Here is a 13,246-nt window from a genome sequence, read left to right on the forward strand (position 1 = left end):
AATGCCTTGATATTGAAACTCTTTAGGCATATAACACTGTTGAACGTTAGTCTATTGTATTGAATATGATATGGCTTTCATAATGATAACTATACTTTTCCTTAAAACCATTATTTTCTTTGAATCTAATAATTCATTACACATGATTCTCATCGTGTGAAACGTTTCATTGTAGAATCTCATCACCTCAATTTCTAAATGTAAAGTAGTAAATGGACTGTACTTAAATTAGTTGACAATACTAAATTCGATAAATTTATATTTCCTGTTGTATATTACAAATTGTCCAGTCAGTGTGGTTAATTTAGCTGTTTTATTCATGAGATTTTTGATTGAGATCATGAACTGATTGGTGTTAGATCACCATTGAAAAGATGGGATCACTGGACGGCTGTTTCGTCTTATTGTGGGACTCCTCAGCAGTGCGTATCTACGGTTCCGCTCACAGGATTCGAACCTAGGGCCTTTAGTCTCACGCGCGAATAGTTAACCTCTAGATCACTAAGACGGCCATCATCCAACAGTGTTAATGTCAATCCGTTCATGAACTCAATCAAAAACCTAATAATCTCCACAATCATATACTGATTATTCATGAGATGTATGATGAGTCTCACCTACAATACTTAAACTGGAACGTTGAAGTAAAAAGAATAAAAAAGGTCCTAAGATTTACCTTTACCTTTTCATTCTGAGAAACAACTCATTCATCATAACATATGGTAAATCGTAGACGAGACTATAGTTTATGGACAACCTTGAAATGAATCACAAGTGGACTTGAGAAATGTTAACCAATCAGAGAACGGTTAGTGTAGAGTAAAAACATATTATATAAAATCAAAGAATTAAAGTGAATACACTTCTTTTACATTGTTCAAAAATCGTAATGCATGCAGTAGAGGAACTCATCCATATGGCTGCAGAATAGTTGGCCCCTGGAGCTATGATAAGGTCGCAAAAACTATTTCAGCCTAGACCACATAGCTTCAATATTGTTTGTGTGCATAAAATGCTGCTTGTGGACAACGAGATAATGCACACAATCAAGTCTATTTTGGCATCTTTACGATCTTTATTCATCCGTATATATTGTATTACCTGGCTTCAGCCAGTGTCATTGGTGCTTTTATTATCCAGTTCGCAATTCGTCTTAGTCTCAATATGGATCGAGCGAAGAAACCCTATTCTAGCAGACTTCTTCCTCCAACACATATTACACCGAAAAACAACATCATCACTGTAGTCTGCACAAAGTCCACAAGTCATGTGATTACTACAATGACAAATAAAAGAACTTCTTAGTAGTCCCATTTGTTGTAGCCGCTCAATTATCTTGTTTTCCCTACAATCCGCTGTGAACCGATCGTATATGAGTTTCAGGTACTTAAGTTAGCGCTGTGACCTTGAAATCTCTCAAACGCTTCACATTGGCTCGTCCATAAATTAAAGTCTCGCCCAGAAATATTTGGATACATATATGTCGATGATCACCATAATCTGAGGTAACTTGATTAACCATCAAGTACCATAAAGTACTACGTAACAGTTTTGTTTTTATTTAGGAACGACACAGTAGTGCCTATTTCAGCAAACATTATGAGCTCACGAATTAAACCCATTCATAACAGTCTTGATATCAGTTTTGTGTTACATACAATACGTTACATATTGAAAATACTGTCCATATACGGATTGAACAATAATTTTTCCGTATAACAGTTTATATAAAACTGATAAATATCCACAATAACCTGAGTTGTATATCTAAACAACCGATATCACAGATTTACTCATTAGTAATCCAGTTTACTTCACAATACCGTTTAATAGGTACTATGTATTTTGGTTGAAAGACTATTGACTATAACTTACTATTTTCACACACATATATAATATGAAAACCATCAACAGATTTCTCTGCAATTTGAATAAATAAAACGACTTATTTACTTCCAATCATCATTCATATCACTTTATTAACTGGAATTGAACGTTAGAAATCCATGTAGCAAGTAATCCTCTTTGTTGTTATTATCCAGATTTCTTCAATAGTCTGTAGATATTTAAATATCGGTGATGAATGAAATTTACATACTTACTTACTTAATTACGCCTGTTACTCCTAATAGAGCATAGGCCGCTGACCAGCATTCTCCAACCCACTCACTCTGTCCTGAGCCTTCTTTTCTAGTTCCATCCAATTCTTGTTTATTTTTCTCATGTCTGTCTCCATTTCTTGGTGTTATGTGTTCTTTGGTCTTCCTCTTTTCCTTTGCCCTTGAGGATTCCATGTGAGGGCTTGTCTTGTGACGCAGTTGGGTGCTTTCCTCAATGTGTGTCCCATCCACCTCCAGCGCTTCTTCCTGATTTCTTTCTTCGCTAGGATCTAGTTTGTTCTCTCCCACAGTTGGTTGTTGCTAATAGTGTCCGGCCAATGGATCTGAAGTATTTTGCGTAGACAATTGTTAATAAACACCTGTATTTTCTGGATGATGGCTTTTGTAGTTCTCCAGGTTTCTGCCCCATAATCAATGAATTTTACTGTATAAAAATGATTGTGATCTTAGTGATATGATGATAAATATCTATGACATTCATTAATACATAAGTATTATTGGGTTAGTATAATTAATTCTTTGGAGAACTACAAAAACCATCACCAAGAAGGTACAAGAATTTATAAATACTCAACATACGTTGGCCAGATACCATCAGCAACAGTTTACTGTGTTAGAGATTAACCAAGCTTCCAGCTGAAGAAGAAATTAGGAAAAGACGATGGAAATGGATAGGACATATATTACGCAAATCACCAAACTGCATCACGAGGCAAGCCCTGACTTGGAATCCCGAAAGGGAGTGGAAAAGAGGAAGGTCAAAGAACACATTACGTCGGGAAATAGAAGCAGATATGAAAGGGATGAATAACAACTGGAAAGAACTGGAAAGGATTGCTCAAGACAGGGTTGGATGGAGAATGCTGATGAGTGGCCTTTGCTCCTTCACGAGGAGTAACAGGCGTAAGTTCACAAACATTACTGACAAATTCATCTCAAATTCTGGTTACTTTCCATCTAATCTCATACAAATTCTTTTGTTTTATAATTTGAGTAACTAATTAATTAGTTAGTTCATATTCTAAATTGTGTTTGACTTTCTTTTCTTTTCCCCGTTTGAATTTCAAAAAAATAATCAACGCCTCAGTCTGCATTTAAACAATTCGATACAGATAAAAGCGGTTCGATGAATTCAATTGAATTAAGAAATGCATTGAAACATGTTGGTATGTTGACTATTTCTTTCAATATAAGATTGTAGAGATTATTATGTTTTTGATTGAGATCATAAACCGATTGATGGTAGAATACCAGTAAAAACCTGGAAAGACTGGACGGCCGTTTCATCCTATTGTGGGACTCCTCAGCAATGAAAGATGGTCGCGCAATTTCTTGGGTTTGCTAAGGTTAGACATTCACACAATTGGATGCCGGCTCGGTGGTCTAGAGGTTAAGCCTTGCAAGACCGAAGGCTCTGTGTTCGAATCCCGCGACCAAGATCATAGGTCGGCACTACTCAGGAGTTCCCTAATAGGATGAAACGACCGTTCAGTGCTTCCAGGTTTTCTAAGGTGGTCTACCATTAATCGGTTCATGATTTTAATCAAAGAATTTTTTTATTGACACTAACATAGATGTATGTAGAAAATTTTCATGAGATAAATTTAATTACTTATCTACATATTGTCTCCATTTAAATCTGGTTAGTCCATGATATATCGTTAAGCCGATGGTGAATGTGGAAACCGTTTTCACAACACAGAGTCATTGTCAAAATATAACCCAACATTAGTGTTAGTAATTAGCATTAAGAATTAGGTTTATGGTTTTCATCACAAACTAACATCAGCTATAATGTTGACTAAACGGCTTAAGATCTGATAGTCATTCAGTAATATATTTTGGCTTAACCATTAAATCTCATATATTCATGATGAAGGGTTCGTGACTTAGTGTAACCAATCTAAAAATAAGAATTAAACGATTTACAAAAACGTACACTAAACTACATATTCACAATATTGATGAATGAAACGGATTCTATCCTCTTCTTCCTAACCTACTAACTAGAGTAAAACGTTCAATTTTATATGGAAGCTTTTCTTGGAGTAGATCCGAGAAGAATTCAGTTACATTTCAGTTAATTTAAATTACATATCAATGAGTTGTCACTGAACATGAAATCTTACTTACTTACTTATTTACGCTTGTTACTCTCAAAGGAGCATAGGCCGCCGACTAGCATTCTTCAACCCACTCTATCTTAGGCCTTCCTTTCTGAAATCACAGTGAATCAAATCAATACAATGAAAATCCATTAAGAATCAAATAACCGACTACATACCTAATGAATACACCTGAAAATTTACCAAGAGTTAATCGACAGAATTCACTCTGAACTAAATGATTCAACGAAAAATGCATTGAAAGTTAATTGAACAAAAACCACTTTAAAATGATATATCAATTTTAACATTTATCTTATAAGGTACATGTTGAAGGTTGTAGATTATTATTTGGTACTTGTCAGTAAAATGTACCTGTAATTTTGAGGGAAACTATTGCTTCCTATCGATTTGAATCTCTTATCATCTTGACTCACAGTCAGAGACGTTATCATTGAATAAAGTGATCGATAGAATTCGATCATCACTAAAAAAAGAACTTGACATATATGAAATTAGTCATTACCTAAAGATCAGACAGTCATAAGACTGATTTTCTTCATCATACATTGTATTTAGGGATTCACCATTCCCAACATCATTGTAAGCAGTGAACATAGATGATGAATACACCGTCTGAAAGAAATAGATGATAAAACTTTACATGAAAAAAATCAACTCTCATCTGTTTGTTTAACATGACACTTAACTGATTCTGTAAACGAACTAGGCTCGAGTCCAGCGTGTGGGATCGTGGATTCACATTGTTGAACAATCCCATACTAGTACAAAACGACCGTTTAGTACTTCCAGGTTTTCAATAGTGGTCTAACTTATATCGGTTTATAACTACAATAAAATAAGTAAATCGTAGGCTAATGATGCTTTGACTACTTGTGTAATTATGTTGTGCAGAAATATGCTCTCGACTTTCAGCTTCAATATTTATGGAGGTCAGAGAGGAGGTTCGGAACATTTTAATGCTGATTAGTAAAGCCTTTCTGAAATACAAAGACCCTGGTTGTTATCGTGAAGTTACTATCGGAAACGAGTGTATTCAATTTCAGTATTCAATACAGTCCAGTCGTCAGTTGACTTATTTGTTGCTAGGACATACCTCAGCTTGAAGGATAGTAAAGTTTAATGTTATTTTCTCGATGAGTTAAGTTTCTTGACTTAAAACTGCAAATCGCTTTGTTATGTACTCTGAAATTATTATTATTTCAACACAGATATTGGTACAAGGAAACACCAAATACATATGCGCCACACAAATCTCATTCGATATGTGTGAGTGCTGTGATACTGCCCGAGTTCCCAAACGGAAACACGTGGTTTTCTTAGGGGGCCACTCCCCGAGCCTTCGACCCGAAGGTTTGATTCACAAGGCAGTGGAGCGTCGTAAGGAGATGCAGTCCCATGGTAGCCGGTGACCAACAATTGGTTCATACGCCATTTAATCCCTCAGGATACTGGAGCCCATGTGCACCGTTGGTTTGGAATCCGGTTAAAGCGCCGGACATTCGCTTTTCGTCCTCTCAATTTCGTAAACAACACCCCCGCCACTAGAAGGCAGTGAGGCTGTATACGCGTGGCCATGTGAGAGCATTTCGAGAGGGAGAACGGACTCTCCTCACTCTCGGCCATACCAGGGCATTTGGGGGCAAAGCCGTATTCTGAAAAGACCTATTTTATTACCTTTTTGGTCATTTAGTTAGTCAACGCCAAACATTGCATCTTCTTTCTATCATAATTTTAGACAGTTTTAAATTAGATATAAACGGTTGAATCTTAGAGAAAGAAAAAAATTGATTCTTCTCAGTCAAAGATCAAGTATTTTTATTTGATATGAACCGAGTTCAGATTTAGAACTCCGAGTCCAAAGAAACCGGTCGTCTACCTTCAATCCTCAAGGTACACTATGTTGAGTTCTGCAAATATAACTGACAAAGTACTTAACAACCAAGTAAATTATGATGGCTTGGTTCAGCTAGTTTAGTACTGATAAGCATTGTTGAGTTGGAAGAAAATTACTATTGGATTAACGGATCTTATTCTTAATGGTTATATAATGAATGCTTCATTCCATGATAACATGAAATTCAATAGTAAGTAGACTGTTGAGTTCACGTAGAGCAGTGATTTCTATACCCAGTAAAATCAAAATGGCTAAATCATCAATCTTCTTTACTAATATATATAAGTGAAATTTGACTAGATGTTTTGAGGAACTTCGACAGTTTAACTCTGTCAAAAGATCGAGGAATTATGATTAGGAGTTAGAAATTAGAAGTTAGAATTAGGAATTACGGTTAGGGTCTCTGTCGTTAATAAACTTCCCGACGAAATTCAAGTTTTTCTCTCTCTCTCTCTCTCTCTCTCTCTCTCTCTCTCTCAAACCTGATTGGTTTATCTACAAACTGTGGTCTTGACAATAAATCCGTATCAGTATAGGGTTGTGGATTGAGATCATGAACCGATTGATTTTAGATTACCATTGAAAACCTAGACGCATTGGGCAGCTGTTTCTTCCTATTGTGGGACTCCTCAGAAGTGCGCATCCATGATCTCGCTTGCGGAGTCGTACTCAGGGTCTTCGATCTCACACGTGAAATCTTAAACTCTAGATCACTGAGACAGCTAGCATCCAACGATGCTAATGTCTAATCTCAACCAATCCACGAAATCGCGCGATCACTTTCGACTGTACTGAGGTAGATACGTGTCTCTACCCGACATAGGTTAGCTCCACTGGCCACGGTGTCTCTCTAGAACTCCAAGAATCCCCTCACCGAGTTAGTCACCAGTGAGCACATGGTAATTATCAGGATAGGATTGTGGAGATTATTAAGTTTTTCAATTGAGATCTTGAATCGATTGATATTAGATCATCATTGAAAACCCTGAAGCACTGGACGGCCGTTTCATCTGATTGTGAAACTCCTCAACAGTGCGTATCCATGATCTCTATCTATCTCTCTCTCTCTCTCTCTCATGGGGTAATAATTATTTAACTTTTTTCTTTTTAGGTTTTTCAATTAATAATGCAACATTTTCTACATTGGTTTTACGTTTTTCACGTCGTGATGGTAGTGTACCATTTGATAGTTATGTGATTTGTTGTGCACGTTTACAAACATTATTTGAAGTATTTAAAGTGACACCGAAAAATGATAAATCACAAGCATTATTCACTGAAACTGATGTAAGTCATCTTGTTTTCCATAAAAATGGTTAATTTATGTTGAATATAACATTGAAGTTGTAGATATTAATGAAGAACTTTAAACTAGACATTAAGTCTTATAAGGATTATGTCATAGTTAAATAAATCTATTTCGACTAAGAAACAAGGATAATGAATGTAGTAGAATAAAATGTCTCTTATTACAACTCAGCTATTCCTATTGCTTAGTAGTCTTGAATACTAATTCACTTGACAGATTAGTCAGTCAGTCAGTAACAACGTAGAACTTCGTACGTATATACGTAAATCAGTTCGAGTTGCCATACCATATTAGCACGAAGATACATTAGTCAACTCAAATCCCGTAGTGGTAGAGGCGATAAGAGTATAATTAGTAAACGGAAAGATTAGAGTTTAAAGATGTTATTCAAGTAGTATAATTCAGTGAAATAAATTTGGAAAGACGAAAAATAAGTGACATGAAGAATTTAGAAGATTAGAATTTGGGAGAACACAAAGACTGGATGCACCTGTACCATTGCAAACGATTTTGAGCCATGTGTCATTCAAGGTCTCTAACCATCGGTTGCTATCATCTCGTGGATCCTAACCAGGTAGTCTACACATACCAACAAGGTTCAAACCACTTGTCATTGACTTCATGGATTTGTGCCACGTTTTTGTCTAGTCACCCCTAGCTGTCTTTCAACCTACTCCTACACCATAAAACATCGCACGTCTGGGCAGTCTGTGGTTGGGCATACGTAACACATATCCCAGCCATCTGAACTGATGAAGCTTCACTACTCCATCAATTGATTAGCCATCCTTACCTAGTACCCGTTTCCTAACAATTGTATTACTTACCCGTTGGTCCCAGGATATACAAGCAATGCTTCGAAGGTGCCTGTGATCGAGTAGTAGTAAACTACGAATATCCTCTGCTGTTACCGGCCATGTTCCACAGCCATAAAGTAGGACGGTACGAAATGCTGCACAGTAAACACGTCATTTTGTTGGTAGACGGGTATCTCGCCTATTCCATAAATGACGCAATTTGGCAAGAGCTAGTCGATCCTTCTGTATCCGTGCTGAGATTTCGTCACACACCAGACCACAAGGGCTGTTGAGACAGATCCTTAAATCAGAACACAGTTGAATAGGAAAGGAATTATATTTCAAATAATAAGGGTAGATGGAAGTAAGAAGCACAATAGGAGAAACATTAGTCTATTTATAATTTTTATATGAGAAAATTACACTGTTCCCCAAGTATCGACTAGCGCTGATTGGATAAGAATTAACCAATCAGCGTGCATCAACGTAATCGTGCATGGAACATGCTTTAATCCAATCTATGTCCCGCTAACAACTTGGTTTTTTCTCAACTTCTGATATGAAGCTACTCTCTGGATGTTTTTTTGCGGTCTTCAGTGTTTCACTAATCAACTTCACTTATGAAATTTATGTACACGTTCTGCTTTATAGATAGCTGTGAACTAACGACAGCATCATGCTTATCAAATTTTAAGACAAAAACTGGTTTGTAAATAGGAATCCGTTTTGGGAACTTTAAAGTTTATAAACTCTAAAGGTTACATGTCCAAGAGTCATTCAAGTCATCAATCAGAGGTGAAAATCTTTCCTTAAATATTAGAGAGGATCATAAAGACAATATGTACTGTAAGTGAGGAAGCATTATGAAACTATTTCTAACGAGAGTATCAGGAAAGAAACGAAAATAAGTTGAAGTTTATCTTTTGACAACAGGCAGGTTTTAGAAGGGTGCTTATCACAATGAAATGTGTAAATATATTCAGTTCCAATTAAGAGATTCAGTTAAGAGACAACAATATTAAAAGCTGAATCTGCTTCGGCCGGTAGATCATGTTAGATTACCTGTATTTACGATAGAATTCAAAGGTAGGACTGAATTGCGCAAAACAATTGACTAACAATAGATAAGGAATCTAAAACACATGTAGTTTTGAGATTTTTTAGTGTATCATTACTACATATTTAGTTTATCGAGAAGGTTGAGATGGTGGAGAAGATTTGTAGTTCAGATAGATGACTTTCATGGAGTTTTGTTCTCTAAGTTGAATAGTTTAATCATGAATCTTTCATCTTTATTCTGAACGATATTATCAGCACAAATCTCAGGCAGAAGTGAAATGTTCGAATATCACCGTATGTGGTTCACAGATTGTCTAGAAGACCTCGATGTTGATTGGTTCTTATTAACCTTAAAACTGTCATTGTTCACTTTATTTTGATTGTACAACCAAAACAATGATATCGTTCAGAAGAACGATGAAAGTTCTACAACCAAACTATCCAGTTCAGAGAACAAAACTCCATCAAAATGTAGAATGTTGAATTATATAATCCACATCATGGATTGATTTTAGTTCGATTCTCAGCAAAATCTCATATTATAGTGAAACAAATGTACAATGATTGTTCGATGAGACTATAATTTATGGACGATCTTTGAGTGACCCTTAAGTGAGCTTGAGAGTATCTACCTGATAACCAGGACCAAATGTGGGATATAAACCTATGTGTTAGGAATTAGAATTATGATTTACAGGTGATAGTAAAGATTTTCATCACGAACTGACATAATCTAAAATGCCAAAACTCTATTTAGCCAAATAGATGAGTGTATATCGCTTCCACAACCCATGACCTGTTATCTTCTACCTGACTGGTTCGTTCATAAATTATAGTCTCGTGACCTTTGAACGAATCTTTTTTAACTTTGAAAAACGTCGACCAATGAGAAAACAGTATAGAGTAAAAATTTATCTGGTTGGCTCGTTCAGAAATTATAGTCTCGTGACCCTTGAACGAATCTTGATTGACCTTGAGAACTTTCAACCAATGAGATTACGGTATACAGTTAAAGCGTGTCTGATTGGTTCGTTTCTAAATTATAGTCTCAATGATTGTTCAATTAAGATTATTCCATTATGTTAATGAATCATATCTACTTTAGATATTATTATTAACTTTTTGAGTTACTAACTTGGTTTTCTATTTTTTATTTTTGTTTATTTTTTTTGGAACTAAAACAAAATATATAGTTTGTGAATTGTGCACTTTATATGTAAACGATCAATAAAGATAGATTCAATAATATCTTGGAAGTTCATATATTATCCTTCTCCTTATTCTTCTTCTTCTTATTATTATTATTATTATTACTTCATATCATTTTGTTTGTTTATTCAATTTCCCACCTTGAATATATCAATTAAACAAAGATTATTTCATTTAAAATCTTTTAAACAAACTGACCATTTATATCGTTACGATCCATCCATCCATTCATCTATCCATATATATATCCATATACAGATAATATGTCTAGTTGATATTTATGCTTTGAATTTGCATTATTGTTTTTCTTCTTATAACTATTTAGCTTTATCTTGACAATTGAACATTCAATTTGTTGTACTGTCTTTCTCTATATTATTATTATTATTATTATTATTATTATTATTATTATCATGATGATGATGATGATGCATGGATACTACGAAACTATATTCTATTCTAAATTGTGATTGTGTATTAAGATTGTAACTTTGAATTTCAATCATTGAGAAACTTAATAAGAATAATCATAAAGTATCCAAAAAGCATTTTAAATCTTTTCTCATATCAATGTCTTTATCATTTGATAGTAATGATAGTTGAAGATGATATTGTAGTGTGGCGTCGAGTCACAATTGTCTATGATTACCACTACAGGAAGGTTGCGTACCAAATATGAGAAGGCAATTGAAGGTTGTAGCGATATATATTTGTTGGTGATCTCGGGCTATCGAAAGAATACCGAGATCGTACCAAGTGAGTACAAGCGGATTTACTGAGTAAACGTAAGTTCGTGCAAGGTCACAACCAACGGAAGGAAGAATGGAGGAATAATGAATGTATTTCGGTACAGTTAAACAAACAAGTACATTAAAACAATCACTGGTACAATTGGTTATAATAATAATTGTTTCCAATAAACCGATCGTGTTCTCTTGATAAAAGTAGGTCACTACAACCTAATAAAGATTTATGTAAAATGATGCATACACCTCTATATGGTTAAATGATATGAGTTGTATGCTGAGAGAGGTGAATTCTTACGAAAGATTGTCCATGTTCAATGATCTAAACATGATTGATTCATATCTAAACAGGGTAATTAGTATCAAGATTATGTGATCCATTTTAAATTATCATTTCATGTTAAGGCTATACATATGGATAGAATGTATTGGAAATAGTAGAAATGAATCAAACACCTGAACACACGAGCAAACGTATATTTCGAAAAAAATAATAAATATTGCAGATCTCAGTAGCCTTCAGAAGGTACTCATAAGATTTATGGTGAACAATGAATAAACTCTCTCGCTTGGAAAACGAGAAAAATCCATCTTTCAACGGAATAATCAAGGAATTGAAATTATAGTCTTATTGTATTGAAGATTAACTACTAAATGTTGATCATAATGTTATTGAAGATTCATTCTAGGATTGTTTTAACAGTTAACATTTGATAGACAGTTTCATTCGTGAAGAATAACAAAACAATGAGTTGCATTGCTTCAATGTTCTGTCATCAGGTATTATTATATTTATTTGAACACATAAAAGGGAACCGAATCCATATGTATCACTCAAGTCAATTGATTTGTGTGTCGGTTGTGATACTGTTATATCTTGTGACAGCCGATTAATGTGCAGTGACTTATCGATCGGATCAATGACGCGTAAACTCGTATGATCAGCTTAGAGTTCTGATTGATCCTGCTTTCCGCTTAGCCCAGCCAGTTAAGTCCAGAACACAAGTCTCAGCCTCTGCGATATGAATCATTTATTTTAAACATACTCTGTTTATATACTAATCAAGCAGACCACATCGTACCATAAAATAGAAAATAACATTTGTACAATATTTGGCCAACAGGGAAATGACACTTAAAATAAATATTGACCAATAGGAAAACGATACCATTTCAAGTCCAAGGATAGCATTAGGCTTAACACGATAATTCTTGGGATATTTTTCTGAATATCCCAGCAGATACTACCCAGGTGCCCATGGCAGCCGTTAACTAACGATGGGTCAATACGCCATTCGTTCCCTGAGGATCCTGGAGCCCATGTGTACCGATAATTTGGAATCAGGGTTTTCGGATTCCTCTAGGTGGATCCTTCATGTCCAACAACCCGGTTTCCATGTTGGACAATCGCTTTTCATCCTCTCGACTTCACTAACAACAGTAATGCCACCAGAAAGACTTGTGTGGCAGAGGGTGTATATGCGTGGCCATGTGAGAGAATTTGGAGAGGGAGAACCGATTCTCCCCACTCTCGGCACTACCAGAACATTTGTAGGCATGTCCTGTCAAACAAACAAAACATGAGCCAATCAACTAAAAATATGTGCTTTAGTAGGTTTTTCTTACGAACTTTTGAACATTTAACAAACTGTTCAATATAACATATATATTAATAAAATATTAATGATCACCATTTTATGCTTAGGTTTAGCTAAATGAAATTTCAATCGGCGAGACTCTAATTTATGGACGACGTTTGAACGAATCTTGAATGACCTTGAGAAATATTAGCCAATCAGCAAACAGCCAGTATAGAGTAAAATATATTATACAAGACCAAGGAAATAAAGTGGATACACTTCTTATACGTGGTTCAAAAACTTGTTAGGGTTAGAAAGAGGTTCCGAGGTTGTAAAATCGTAAAGTACGCAGTAGAGGAAATCATCCATACGGCTACAGAATAGTTGGCCTCTGGAATCATGT

General features: G+C 35.2%; 1 protein-coding gene across 1 annotated transcript in view; it reads left to right on the top strand.

Annotated features, from left to right (window-relative positions):
* CAPN9_7 (calpain 2, (m II) large subunit) overlaps positions 1-11,454 on the top strand; it is a 68,005-nt gene extending 56,551 nt beyond the window's left edge. Inside the window, exons 15-17 of the mRNA XM_051215297.1 lie at positions 3,208-3,286; positions 7,255-7,430; positions 10,502-11,454. Of these exons, the coding sequence (XP_051068506.1) occupies positions 3,208-3,286; positions 7,255-7,430; positions 10,502-10,528 (282 nt within the window). The 3' untranslated portion in view covers positions 10,529-11,454. The remainder of the gene's footprint in view (positions 1-3,207; positions 3,287-7,254; positions 7,431-10,501) is intronic.
* The last annotated feature ends 1,792 nt before the right edge of the window (positions 11,455-13,246 follow it).

This window comes from Schistosoma haematobium, chromosome 2 (assembly GCF_000699445.3).
Source record: "Schistosoma haematobium chromosome 2, whole genome shotgun sequence".
NCBI lineage: Eukaryota > Metazoa > Platyhelminthes > Trematoda > Strigeidida > Schistosomatidae > Schistosoma > Schistosoma haematobium.